Genomic DNA, 14,864 nt, shown 5'->3' on the forward strand with positions numbered 1-14,864 from the left:
ACAGTCCTACAGCTGGTAATAAGAATTCAGCTACACACGTTCTAAAATAACCAACGGTCGAATAAAAGCTTCCATGACTTTAAAGGCGGGATGTCTGATTTCTCACGGCCGTTGTTGATGTTAAAATCACCAAAACAGACGCACCCCTACCCCCATCTGTCGCTTTCATCAGCGCTCTGCTTGACTGATGTCCATTCTGTGCACTGTCCACCTTACGTTTGATTGGCTACAAGGTTGTTTTGGTGCTCGGCCCGCCTTTGTCTAATCAAGAGTAATTCGGTAATCGGATAAACCCGCCACTAACATCGGCTGTGTAAGCTGTTCTGTCTAAAACACTGATATTGTGTGTGTGTGTGCGCATACCTCTAAAACACTTCTAAGAAACGTCATTTGAAGTCCTGCTTGCAGTCTCCTAGTCAATCTTCTGGTCCTCAAAAACTCTGGTCCAATATAAAATGGCAAAACTAACGCTTTTGTTGTGAGTGATAATATAACCGGTCTGGCCAAACGGTCCGGTTTCATTTCCCCTTACCATAAAAGAAAAAACGCGATCTCTAACAAAGATTGATGTTTGCACATGACCTAGCAGTGAAACATGAACATCCATTGTTAAACACCCAAAAAACACATTCCAAGCCTCGAAAACAGAGAAAAACGGGGCCTTTAAGGTCATATCACGTGGTTAGGTAAGAGTTGGTTTGTGTGCACTGAAATTTACTACGAACTGAGCAGGTTTCCATTCTCGTTGTACAATCTATAGAATATGACGTATGAAGAGCTCGGGTGACCATCTCATATTTCACAACACAGTTAAGAGCCAAAGCAAATCAAACACAATTTTATTCTTTCTGATTGGGTTCATCACATTACATTTACAAAACAGAGGAACAAAAGCTTTAAAATTAAAAACTGAAAATGAAAGATACGATAAAGAAATGAATGGAGAACAAAGGTCAACAACGTTAATTTGAAAGGACTACTACATTAAAAAAATTATGAACTTAAAAACATAGTTAATTGCTGGCTCTAAAACAAAGACCATTGTCCATAAAGATTTAAACCTCGCTTTAACTGACCTATAAGAATAAGCAGAAAACACCAAAGACTACTTGTCTAAGCATTTTGGTTTGACTTGAGCCGCTAATCTCTTCTGTCTGCAAGGTTGTGCCGTGTGGAGAGGTAGGTTTCTTTCCTAGTGCAAGAGTTTTTATAAGGCATGAGAGAGCTTAAGCTGGAAAGAAAATCTATGGGTTTTTCCCTCACATTTGGCTGTACGACTTAAGCACTCAGTACATGGGGTACGGATGAGCGGCCGTCTAGAAAAGCGCTTAAGCAAACAAATGACATTCGCTTGCCTCAAGCCCAATGCATTTTTGGTTGCAGGTGAAAAACAAACATTATACACGAAAGAAAAAATACATAATCAACAAAGGCTCCCAAAGTTGTCAATGGCTTCATTTCAACAGTACAGTAGACAGCTTGAATATATTTGCGTCCTTATGCAACCCCTGAAGGTTTCATTGTGCAATAAAGGACTGAAATCAAAAACATTTGATTTCCCTCCAAAACCCCAAATATAACACCTCAATATTAAGAGCATAAACAGATGAGAAAAAACTACTTATTTAAGATGTATGGCTGCCACTTTAGTGCTCCAGCAGAGAGAATTATTAGCCCATTATGCATCAAGCACACGGAGGAAGAAAAACCCCAAAACCAGTACATTCAGACATCTCAACTCAAACAAAACAGATGTCATTTAAAAGGCCCCGTAAGTCCCAAATACTTGGTACAGCAATGGAAAAAAATCGATAATATCAAAAAGAACAGATATCCAAATGCAAGTTGGTATGCTAGTATATGCCTACATGTATATACTATCCACAGCTCAAAGTTTTATTGCATTGCTTACCTTTCAGATCAGCAAAATCAATGTATCAAATATTCTCACATAGCATGATTTCAGAACAACAAACAATACCACGCACAGCATCTCACAATCTTCACTTGTCCCGAAACGGTAACATTTTCATTACTTTGATGTCCCGCTTAAAACAAGTGGCTCAAGAGGTCTATTCTTTCAACAGAAGTGTCTTAACAAGTTCGGTCCAGCAGTTAAACCTTAAAGTCTCTATTTTACTGCTGAACATTATTGACACTCTGGGTAAAAAGGTTCAGATCCCCGTTTTGACCATCACATGTGCAAAGATGGCAAAACAATTCAAAGCACTGAAGTGTTATTAAGAAAAATAGAATTCCTTTTTAAAACACGTCTCTAATAAGGCACATTTGGTTTTCTACAGCCAGTGTTGCTGCTTTGCGCAGTGTTAACTCTAAAAGCAGAAATCACAGTTTCCCAACATCACTGTGATTTTGGTGAACAGCTGATCCTTTTCCACTTTAACAACTTCATATGTTAATGAATTGATTCCGTCTTTTGCCATTGTGTCCCTTGTGTGAGCTATCCGGTCAAACCTGCGACAGAAAAAAAATAAAATGACCAGAGGTTCAACAAATAACCTCTTAAAACGTACATTTATTAAACGTGTTAAAGAAAAGATCTTAGTCTTCTGTCTTCATTTACTTACCCTCAGGTTGTTCAAAATCTGTTTACATTTCTTAGCTTTGCAAGAGAAAGATATTTGGAGGAATGTTTGGAACCAAACAGTTCTTGGCCACTATTGACTACCACAATAGAAAAAAAATGCTTTATAAATGTTCTGTTGAACACAAAAGAAGATATTTAGAAGAATGCAAAGCAAACTTTTGACTACCACTGTAATTCTTCCTATCATGGTAGTCAGTGGTGGCCAAGAAATGTTTGGTTACAATCGTTCTTTTAAATATTATTTTCTTTGTTCATCAGAACAAAAATAAATGTATACAGATTGGGCATAACTCCTGGGTTGAGTAAATGGGAAACTTGTCCCTATATATTACATCATACAGTTACTGCTGGACATGAATAAAATATCCCGAAATGCTGAAAAAGAAAAGATTGTGTAGGACCTCGGTGATTGTTTTTAAGATCAGTGGACAGTCTAATGACTCATGACAAACAAGAAACCCTTAAACAACTATGACTAAACATAAAAACTGTCATCGATATTTTTAGAAATTCTTTAGTGTGAACTTTATGTTAACATTTCTTTAGTGAAATAACTTACGCAGGGCAGGGTAAAATTAAAAATAAACCTTCATTTTCAAAAATACTCCTGTTTTTCCAAAAGTTTCAGCTTTTTCCAGATTCTGTAAGGGGTTTGTAAACTTTTGCATACCACAATTAAAAATAAACCTTCATTTTCAAAAATACTCCTGTTTTGTCAAAAGTTTCAGCTTTTTCCAGATTCTGCAAGGGGTTTGTAAACTTTTGCATACCACTACTTTGCATAACAAAGCAGGGACTTCGTTTTTCATTACTTAAAATGAACAGATGCAACAAAAAATTCTATCTTTCTATAAATCACACAATTCTATGGCTGCAATGTGGTAACTTGCCCTTTGAGCTTTTCAGAGCGCTTAAAACTTTACTAAAAGCTCTGAACCGTACCTCTGAGGATTGTCGTCGTTTTGTTTGTCCCTCTCATGACGGATCATTCTGCATCTGCCAATCATGCCGTCAGGTCTTGATATGGACATCCCTTTAGAGCTGATCCTGTTAAAACAGAGTTCATTTCACATCCAGTTTACATGTGCGTAAAGCAAACACAAATGACACATCTGATTTAAAGGTCACATGCTCAGCAGGATGGCAGTTGGATGGCAGGAAGTCCCTTTTCCTGTACAGTACAATGCTGGTGTTATTATTACTAAAAAGGGAAATACTGCACCCTTCTTCACCATCAGATTTCATATTTGTTGTGTAGAAATTGCGTGTGACACGTGTCTTTAAATTAAGTTACTCATAAATATGGTCAGTTCAAATCCCTAACCCTATATTTCTTTAACAAGCATCGCTAATAAAAACACACAGTCATATCTTAAAAGGATAGTTCACACAAAAAGAAAAATTCTTTCATCATTTACTCATCCTAATGTCCTTCCAAACCTGTATGATTTTCTTTCTTTTTTGCAAAACACAAAATGTTTTAAAGAACGTTTGGTAACCAAACAACATTGACCCCCATTGACCTCCAATGTATAGTCTCAAAACCTCTACATTTGTGTTTTGCAGAAGAAAGATTCATATACAGGTTTTGAATGCTATAAGGGTAAATAAATGATGGTAGAATTTAATATTTTTAGGTAACCTCCCCCTTTAACATTTGTGCATACTAAGCGTTGGTGCATACAGTTTCACTTTCGGGCTCTACTGTACCCTTTTCCAAATAAAACTGGGAAAGGCCAAAAATAAAACAAGAATTAGAAGTGAAACATGTAAACATTGTGTTGCACATTAGAAACAACATGCATTAAAAAGCTACGGACACCAGTCTGAGGACATTGGGTCAACGCCCTTATCCCAATGTTTATGCTATTGATAAGGTTTGTCTGCCCTCTCTGCTGGTGACAGAATGCTTTTTATCACTCTACTGTAAGGAACACAAAACCAGATATGAAAAACAAACACTGTTCCTGAAACCGGAAATTGTGCTGGCCACTTCAAAAATCATTTCAAATGGATAGTTCACCCGAACATGAAAATTCTGTCATCATTTACTCGCCCTCATGTCATTCCAAAACCTGTATGACTTTCTTTCTTCTCCAGAACACAACAGAAGATATTTTTAAAAACGCTGGTAGGCAAAACAACACTGGACCGCATTGACTTCCATTCTATGAACACAAAACCACTGAGACATCTCAATATCTTTTTACAGGAGAAAGAGTCATACACAGGTTTTAAATGTCAAGACGGTGGGTACAGTATGAGAGACTTTATTTCATTGTAACCTATCCCTTTAAGCATGTCCTACGGAAGCTATATGTCATGCTTCTCATTGTGCAATGCTATGCTGACACCACAGCAACAGGATGTGTGACTCGGGTCCCTGGTTTTTTACATTTCTGTCTTATTGGGCCAGAGTTTTCCTGGCTTGACCTGAAGCTGAAAAGGGTTTAAACCTGTTAAATATGTCGTCATCTTCTCCTCCCCAGCCCCAGTAGTTGTTTGGAAAGCCGTTGATCTTGAGATACTGGTCTTTGCTGAGAGACGACACACCACCGAAGTACTGCGTGTATGGTAACCTGTTGAGGACAGAGAGAGAGATTTAAGACTCGGGGGTAATGTTGCGCATTGTGAGACGGTTGCTATAGTTGGTGTTGATGCAAAAACAGCTCAATGTTACCCCGCAGGGAAACGGCTGTGTTTCAGTGATGAGAATTAGCAGGGACGTGTTTGTGAATCTACAGACATCTGCTGCTTCAGACTGAGTGTCAGGTTGATGTCCTGTGTGGTCAAATATACTTACAACCTAACAGATATCAACGAAATCCTTAGAAAGGACTTGCATTTTGTATGTTTTGGTGTACATTCAGATTAATGCAAACCAACGGCCTAATAATAAAACAACAGTTGTTCAATTCAGATCCAGGAGGACGACTATGCAAAACAGTATGCAAAAATCACACTCCACACATTAACGAAAGACTGTCTTATACATTTCACCATTTTCACATATATTTAACAAATTTGACCATGATTTACATATTATTTCTTTCATTTCCTGCAGATTTGTGTTTGCACAACCACCTTTAAACAAATGCTGTCTCTCTTAAAGTAAACGGAGGATTCTGCATTGGATTCCGGTTTAACTTGACTTTCATCAGCACTGCGAAACGACAAAATATACAAAATGACTTCCAGATGCTTTCAAAGTTCTCCGCGTAAAAACAGCTGCTCAGCTACAGCAGGCCACGCTAACAACGCTGAATATTGGCCTTATAAAAGACTGCCAACATATGTTACAAAATAACAAAGCAATTGCTTCATTGTGTGGTGCTTTACAATAATTTCCTCATTACACACTGTAAATACAAAAGCAAACATGCATCATGCTTGCATTACATGCACAGGGCTGTTTAACTAGCATATATTGCATAATTGCGCATGCTCGCCGTAGCGTTCAAAGCATGCGCTGGAGGCATGAGCTCTTTCAAGCTACAGGTTCTGTGATGTCATTAAAATATTCCCATGTAATACTAACTACTGTATTAATTTGTTGGTTAGTGCACTTCTTTCCAATCGACTTACATTCTTATCACAGGGAAATATATAGAATTATAAAACTATTGTCAATGTCATAAGCAATGCAGTTTACATTGTTTTATATACATTTATAGAAACAATTCTTAACTTTTGCCTCAATCACCACATCTGTTTGAAACTTAAAACAACACGTTACTTTATGCCTTATGTCATTTATGTCGTTATATAAATTAAAGGAGACATATTCTGGAAAATTCACTTTTAGAAAGTGTTTGAACACTAATGTGTGCCCTAGCATACGAATGTAAAAATCCACTCGCTCTTTTTATAATCCACATAAACCAGAAGTAGTCTCTCCTAACGTTTCAGATTGCTCCTTATGATGACATCATCATATGGAAAACTCCGCCCACAATAGGCAACAACCAGCCCTATTAGTAAAGACACACCCCAAAGTTAGAAGCACAAGGTCCGCCATTGCTGTATCCTCACTGTAGCGTTTGTATGATTGTACAGTGTCTGTGCTAAAGAGGCATTACAAATGTGTTTTAGGATGTACCAATGATCATAAAAGTCTTCATAGACTTCCACTATCTGACTCACTGAGGACATCCTGGTTATTTATTTTGAAGGAAATGCTGTTGTGAAAGCTGTTATGTGTAATACACTGATATAGTGTGTGTGTGTTCACACACCTCTAAAAACACTTCTATGTTCTCTCTACTGCTTGCAAATGTCTCCTGGTCCTTCTGCTTGTTTTATCATCCAACTTGGCTCTGAACTGATTAAGCATTACTGACGCGATTGTTATTAACATTTGTGGAACCGGTCTGATGCGCGGTGAAGAATAAAGGTAAAATATGTTAAAAATAAAGCATTTTTTCACAAACAAGGAGTGAACTCATGTACACTGCAACACAAAAACACAATAAAGTTCTCAAATAATGTGAATTATGTCACCTTTAAATAACATCAAACTCGTGATCTTACATCTCTCAAAATCTCACCCAAGAGCTAAGTTTATAAACCACCATTATGGGGCGGTAGTTTAAGACTAGTCCTAGACTAAAATAAATGTTAGAGCTGTCTACACTGAAAACAGTTATCAGTGGCACAACTTAAAATACATCAGTGGCAATCCATATTTTTAAACTTAGGTGTAACATTGTTTTTAGGATTTGTTCTATGTCCATCATAACCAATGTACATAAATCATTAGATGAGACATAAGTAAAAAAGAAATCAAATACCTGAAGCCGAACTTGTCCATCGACACAGACAGATGCCTGGGTTGATTGAAGCACTTGTAGATGTTGCGGTCATCCATGGGAATGAGATCAACATCGCTGAAGACAAAACAGTCATAGTCATACTCCTTCATGGCCTCCTTGTAACCAATGTTGAGGAGTTTGGCACGGTTGAACGTCACATCACCATCCTGCCAATAAGAAGTGAGGAGAACTTGAATAAATGGACAGTAGAAGATACTCCACTGCAAATTCTGCTTGCAAAGTGTTTTATTTTATATATACAAATTATCAGTAACTTTTAAAGATTTTTTGCGTTCAGCAGAACAGAAGCAACGTTTCACATTTCAAAGCAGTCATTCATATCTTAACGCTGGATCTGGGACTTTGGCTCACGGTTAATAGATGTTGTTCCTGTCTGAGGCCCACCTGTCCCTAATCTAAAGAGCATTACTCCAGCACTTGAGCTTGTGCAATGAAATTTAATGACAGCGGAACCTCAGGGGGGCCGAGCAATCTGTTAACCCCCCGCACTCCCCACAGACAGTAGCCATACAGTGCTATATAACACAGGAATCCCCAAAAACTGAGGTGTGCTTGTTCTAGCAGAGTGGAGGACATCCACGATTGATGTGGAAGATGTGGCCTAACAGCGGGGTTAAAAGAACCAGATCATTTTTTTCTCCAGCGAGCTTTTCATTGAACGTAATGTGCCGGTTTCACATGTCACCGCCAAGATCTGATCATCAGACTGTTGGGTCTCGCCGGAGGATTCCAAGGACTGAAGAAGAGATTTTGACTCTTGAGGAATCAAAACACAAAGACGTGAAAGTGAAAAGCTTCATTGTTCGGATAGGGGCGATTTACGTGGCAGAAACAGATGCACGTTTTTGAAAGGCTAGGCCTGGTTTTTTTCCCAGAAGAAAAATACACAGCTAGTTAGCAAAATAAACAATCAATCAATTAAAAAATTAAAGTTAGATAAAGAAGGAAATTAAATCAAAACTTTGAAAAGTCACAAGTTTAGATAAAGTCCTCAAATAATACAATTTCAACAGGAAATCTAGCTATTTTTGGCATGGGAGTTGCAATCCATGGGAAAATAGTACAAGAGAGTGAGAAAATTTCAGAAGGAAATGACCGAGAATCCAACGTTACCATTTGTCAGACGCAGCCAGCGAAGCGGACCATGATTGGCCAGAAAAAGAGCAAGCAGACGTCTCACCTTTTCCCAAGAGCATGGTCCTCTGACGTGCATAATGGGGACTTGGTTTGGACAGGGTGAGGGAAAGGAATGTAAGATGAAAGGGAGGAAAAAATATATGCAAGGTGCAAAGAAAAGAAGAGGGTGACAGAGAGAAAAAGCAAGAGAAAAATTAGAAAGAACAATTAGGCAACACTTTAGAAAACAATCAGGTCCTCAAGAGCCTCCTGATGAAAACATTAGACATAATGATACACATTAATCTTGTCTTTTGTTTAAACGATTCACAAAGCATGGAAATAGATCAAACAGAACTGTCTCTCCGTCTCACCTTCTGCGGACTTTAATCTCTTGAGAAGTTACTGAATTACTACAGTAAAACGCTCACAATGTCAAAAAGGATTCTTCGTTCTTTTCTAAGAGAACGGCCAACAGCATACAGCTCCTTTCTTTACAACAGTCAGGGGAACTATTGTGTTATTTTTAACGTATCCTGGTTTCTAACTGCATTTTTCTGCAGGCGAGAAATAATTTAATCACAGCTTGAGCTGTGCGGTATATATCTGTATATAACTGTATAGCCTACTTGTGAAACACTGGCAAAAAGTTGTAAAGAAGCAAAAAATATATAATACTGCATTTACGATTTCTTAAAAATTGGTCATTTAAATCAGAAAGCTAAAGAAGACTGCAGTGGTTATTCTGTGACAAGATAATATGAGCCCACATGTAAATGAGGTCAGTAAATAATAAATGAAATGAAAAAAATTTTTGTGTTCCAGGGAAATACAGCAGAACACTTCACACCAACAATTTCAAATTTGTATATTCAGTTCCCTATAGTTGTATTATGAATTAACTTCATTAGTAAATTAAACGTAACTCTACTAAATGACAAACAGGAACAAGGAAAACAAAGATGCAATCTTAATATATTAGACAAACTTTTGTCACCCTTTTTATTGTTATAGTCGTGAAAAGGCTGCCAAAACCTGTTATAAAGTATCCAAGCACAACCCTTCAGACCGGTTTTACATTTTTGAGAACAAAAGTAGTATGCAAAGTTAACTATAGAAGTGATGATTGTTCCAACTGTCTGCTAGAAAGGGAACCATTAGTGACATTTCACGAACATAAGCTAAACGATATGCCCATATATTTGCCCACAGGTTAGGCGTATTTTTGGGCACGGCATGAAAGAATAACAGGATTGGCCAGAGTTTATACTAGCATTAAATAAATCTTCTTCAATCGCTCTAGTGAAAAAAAAAGCCTATTACAAGATTGCTTAACACAAAAACTGAAAGATATGTCTCATTTGCTCGTTATTATAATTTCAACCACTCAACGACTTATGCACCGGTCACTCTTTGTCCATAATTACAACGGCAATGGACTTTCCCACTTTCAAACTTTCAACTGTAAAAGCACCAAATAAGCATGATATAGAATAACAGTCTATATGACTTGTGCACTATATTTGAATCTTTAGGGAAATGAACTTTTTTTACTGATAATCTGTTGATGGCATCTGTTGGTTTCATGAACCAAATCAGACATCAAGTGTGTTCCTCACAGGTACCATTTAAGCATACCTGACTCAAAGTACAATGGACAAAATGTGTTGAGCAATTTTAGGATACATTTATATTGCGTTTTATCATTTTATAACAGCTCTAGTCTTTATATCCTTTCATGATATAGAAAAGACTGGACAGTATCTTTGGAATTTTTCACCTGTTTCACCGGAGTAAGCCAAACAAAAAAAGACATGGGAGTAAATACGACAAACTTTTCGATTTTGGGTGCCCTGCTGTTTCTTTGAAAAGCTCAAACAAACCTCTGACTCACAGACATCATTCTGCACCATAGGCCTTTGAACCTACGTAAGGGCAAGTCAAGCCATTGTGACAGCTTCAAAAGGTCAAAGATAGCTACAATCTGTTTTAGTGCCAGTGGAAATACCAACCTGATTGATGACATAAACGCCGTAATCTAGTTGCTGGCGCTGTAGGATGGGGTGCAGATAATAGAGCCAGAACTTTAGGTGCTCATCCCGGTTCCTGAAGGGGATGATCATGGCCACTTTCTGCTGGGCGATGCAGTCTTTGGGTTTGAACCGGCCGCCCGGCTGCAGCACTTGATTCTCACTTCTCACGAGATCCAAGGTGACAGGGTCAGAAAACTCGATACGGAGCGGACCCACTTTTAAGACAAAAACACGATGGATGTACTTTAGAAACATGGAGATAAGCGTCAACAAATATACATTTTGTGCGTCTCTGTTTTAATGACTTGCTTATTAACCGTTATTAGAGATTTTTAGCATCAGTGAATGAAGTTTCCCATAAGGAACAATCGGAGATGATTTCTGTTTGATGTCTTGCTTAATTCTTCTAGACATCAATGAGACTGAACGAAAAAGATATCTCAACAATGTCATAGATTTGCCAAGTCTGAACTAATGCCAATATTATTGAAAACATCTTATTTGAACTCGAATTCTCCAAAAACGTACCCAAATGCAGATTATTATACCAGTATAATAATACTATATTTTAACCAGTATTTTATAACAGTCTCATTCTTTTCTGTTTCTATTTCTCCTAAACAATTTTGAGATAAAATCTGACACCCAGTCGATACTTTAATGAAACAACTGATTACTCAAATCTCCTGAGTTATAAAGGATAAACTTCCGAGCAATAACACCTCCCCTTAGATTCCCCAGCGTTTGTTCCCAAAGATAACAACAACCTTGTCAATGAATAACATCTGTGAGTTTTACATGTCAATGTGCATTCAAATGTTTTTAATTTTGTTTGCAGTGCACCAATGGAAACCTCACAATGCTCTTTAGCCTCAAATATATCAATTTCCTGTCTCAAAATGATTATTCATCACACCTGAGAAGTCTGTATCTAATTACAATTTCACACTACAGTATAACACCTACTGACAGAAGAGAACAATGGCAGAATGGAATAAGTGTGTAACGCAACACTTCAAGACCGTTTGCGAAACAGAGGGTAAGATCCGGACATGTCAACAATAAATCACTAACAGCAGATAAAGTGAATTCGACCAAGGCACTTATGCAAGGGATCAGCCGAACTGTCAACAAATGTTACACGGAGGGGTAAACGTTAACATGCACAGCTGTAAAAACATGTGTCTGTTTTTGGAATATGGTTAGAGAAACACAAAGTGACAGGTCACATCATTTATTTCTTCAGAAACAAAACGCTGTGCTCAAAATGAAAAATGTTGACGTATTAAAATGAGCGTGTTTTATTTTCATGTATTCAAAGCAGCTTACAATACATTAAAGCTTTGCATTTTATTTGTGTTCGTGGGAATCAAACCCATAATTTATGAGTTGCTAATGCAATGAAATACCAGTGAAGCTACAGGAAGATTTCCCTGAAAAATGAAAGTTTGGTCATCATTTTCTCACAGTCATGTTATAGACCCACATGACTTTTATTCTTTCGTAAGACAAAATGTTGGTTTGACAGCTTTAATCCCCATTCACTTTTATTGTATCGAAAAAATGCTCACTTTTTTTGTGGCGCAACTAGCTCTTTAAAGAGTGCTAAAAGGTTTCAAAATTCTTAAATATTCACAACAAAATTGTAATTTGGGGGGATACTATCACTTTCCACTGAGAACAATGAGGTTCATTTAAAATTCATTTAAAGCATAATGTGCCACCAACAAAAAAGTCCCCATTTAGTTTTATTGTATTAAAAAAGAGACGTTTCCAAATTTTGTTTTACATTTGGTGGAACTATAATTTACAGCATGATTTGATAATGCAAGTTATTATGAAGACAGCATTTCAGCTCAATATCAATCATCATAAATTTGACATTGATGTTTTTGAACAGGTTTCCAATGTTCTTACCCAGTCGAGGTGAATTGTCAGGACATGTTTCCAGCTTCTTCACAGTCTCTGTCACATTAGAAACAGATGGTGGTGTGGGCTCCTCTGTGGAGACCCTCTGCTCGGTCAGTTTTCTGTGGATCTGTGGGTTTTGCTGGTTTTGCAAGAAGTTCTGTCTTAAATCTGAGTTTTTAACATAATATATCACGGTGACAAAAATGTGCAGGAAACAAAGAAGCACCACCAGAGAACAAGTCCTGTGTAAAAGACTAAAATTCATAGATGAGTCGCGCATTGTAGAAATCCTGGATAAGGCTGTTTAGTGAAACTCTGTAAAGTTATTAAAGAAACATTAAGTGTTACAACATGAATCAGGCAATTCCTGTGTCATGTCATAGGCTTTTAGTCGACATCTCAACAAGGTGAGACCCTGTCATATGTTGATTTTAACTGTTAATACGTTTTAGTATGAACTCGTTTCGATTTTATGTCAACATAAACATCTCAAATGAGGTCATAACATTTTAAATTATTCATAAGCTTCACTTAGTTCCTGAGTATAAAATCGTTTATAAGCTGACGTTACTACGAAGTTCTGGATCACGATGAACCTTTCAACGTGTAACGTTAGTATGCGGAAAAGCAAGTCCGTTATAAAGTTTACAACAGCAGCCTCATAACGTCACAAACGCAAGAAATCAAGTTAAACTTCATCTGGAAAGAAATCCCATAGCCACAAATCTCTGAGTTTGTTTAGATCGTTTCGTTATGATCCGAGATAGTTTTATCGGAGGGTCGATAAGTTTCCGGGCAGTTTCCCAGCAGCCGAGAAGTCGGTCCTCAATGATCTGCGCGAGAGTCGAGCGCCGCTTGTGCGCTGCTGTGTGCGCGCAAGTCGCCGATCTGTATACACTCTGCACGCCGATCACGCAACGATTATGATTTGGGGATCAGTGCATCAGCGGCGGCGTCATCATAGGAAGCCAGCCACAGTGGGAAGAAATTAAAGAATTTTAAAATAATATAGTACCGTTAAACAAGAATGGCCACAATTATTCACGGACTTCTAAGTTATAAAGGCATGTCTATATTATTTTATTTATTTTGAAGACGCTATATCCAACGGCTATTGTAGAAATAAACATGGCTTTGCATAAAAATAAAGTAATAAAGTCATTTATTAAAACGGGTTTTAAATTATTTTGAGTGTCAGAGAGACAACTATGGCCGTGAAAATTAACTATAGCCCATTTCATATTTCATAACAGAGACGAATTGAAATAGAGAGAGAAAAGAAACGTAAAAATGACGAGTGTGGTCACATTTACAAGGTGAGTGATTACTTGATTTTTCTGTAGATCTTGAGCGCGGCCTTTTGGTTACAAAGAACTCTTACTTGAACAAATTATCTACCCTTAAAACTAAATACACTAAACTGTTGCCCCCCAGTGGACCGTAGCGGTATCGCAGTAATACGTCACCTTATGTTACAGCAATAGATTCAAGAACTGGTTCAACCAACACTGAGTTAAAATCTGAACCCTGAGTTGATTTACTCAGAGAATCGTTACTCTGAGTTTTCAGTTTCAGAACAGCTGATTTGAGTTAGTTTAATCAACCCTGAGTAAGTTCACTCTAGGTTACGCGCGTGCAGCATGGCGATGACAAGCCATCATCAATTGAGTGAAGATAGCACGATTCACCATGGCAACGGCACGTGACAAAAAGCGCTCTGTTCATTTCTCGCCAATCAAATTGAAGGAACTGTTACAAGCGTATAGTGAATATGAGCAGATATTTAGAAAAAAGTGCAACACAGCCGCAGCAGCAAAAGAAAGAGAGTTGGCGTGGGAGAAAAGTGCTTCACGTGTTAATGCGCAAGTTTATATGTCAATCACTTTTATATTTATTTTGTTGAAACTGTGAAAATGTAAATTATATTTAACTCTCTTGCTCTCATGTAGGTGAAATCCTTCTGCAATAAAAAGATCTTGGCAGCAGCTGAATATGAAATATACGACGGCGTCGTAAAAAAAAAGATTTCGAGAATAAAGTCGAAATGTTACGAGAATAAAGTCGAAATGTTACGAGAATAAAGTCGAAATGTTACGAGAATAAAGTCGAAATGTTACGAGAATAAAGTCGAAATGTCAAAATCTGACATGAACTACGAATTAACTCACTGATTCAGATGACGTACTTAAACATAATTTAAACTCTTAAACTACAACTTTCACGAAAATAAAATACGTATTACGACGAGTTTATTCTCGTAACATTTTGACTTTATTCTCGTAATCTTGAATTTATGTTATTTTTAACGTGGCACTAAAACGCCGTGGTAGAAATACAATAACATCATTCATTCAGGAAAGTTTA

The 14,864-nt window shown here is 37.4% G+C and overlaps 1 protein-coding gene across 1 annotated transcript; it reads right to left on the reverse strand.

Annotated features, from left to right (window-relative positions):
* Positions 1-822: 822 nt before the first annotated feature.
* b4galt1l (DP-Gal:betaGlcNAc beta 1,4- galactosyltransferase, polypeptide 1, like) lies at positions 823-13,383 on the reverse strand. Its single transcript, XM_056769409.1, has 6 exons — positions 12,507-13,383; positions 10,569-10,804; positions 7,399-7,586; positions 5,065-5,187; positions 3,551-3,655; positions 823-2,475 (listed from the first exon to the last, which is right to left on the reverse strand). The coding sequence occupies exons 1-6, from the start codon at positions 12,778-12,780 to the stop codon at positions 2,334-2,336; spliced, it is 1,068 nt and encodes a 355-aa protein (XP_056625387.1). The 5' UTR covers positions 12,781-13,383; the 3' UTR covers positions 823-2,333.
* Between the last annotated feature and the right edge of the window lie 1,481 nt (positions 13,384-14,864).

This window comes from Triplophysa dalaica, chromosome 16 (assembly GCF_015846415.1).
Source record: "Triplophysa dalaica isolate WHDGS20190420 chromosome 16, ASM1584641v1, whole genome shotgun sequence".
NCBI lineage: Eukaryota > Metazoa > Chordata > Actinopteri > Cypriniformes > Nemacheilidae > Triplophysa > Triplophysa dalaica.

Coding starts and splice junctions, on each gene's coding strand:
- b4galt1l (XM_056769409.1), bottom strand. CDS start 12,780: ATGCGCGACTCATCTATGAATTTTAGTCTTTTACACAGGACTTGTTCT. Junction 3,656..5,064: donor GATGACGACATATTTAACAG/GTTTAAACCCTT, acceptor CTGTTTTAACAG/GATCAGCTCTAAAGGGATGT. Junction 2,476..3,550: donor AACGACGACAATCCTCAGAG/GTACGGTTCAGA, acceptor TTTCTGTCGCAG/GTTTGACCGGATAGCTCACA.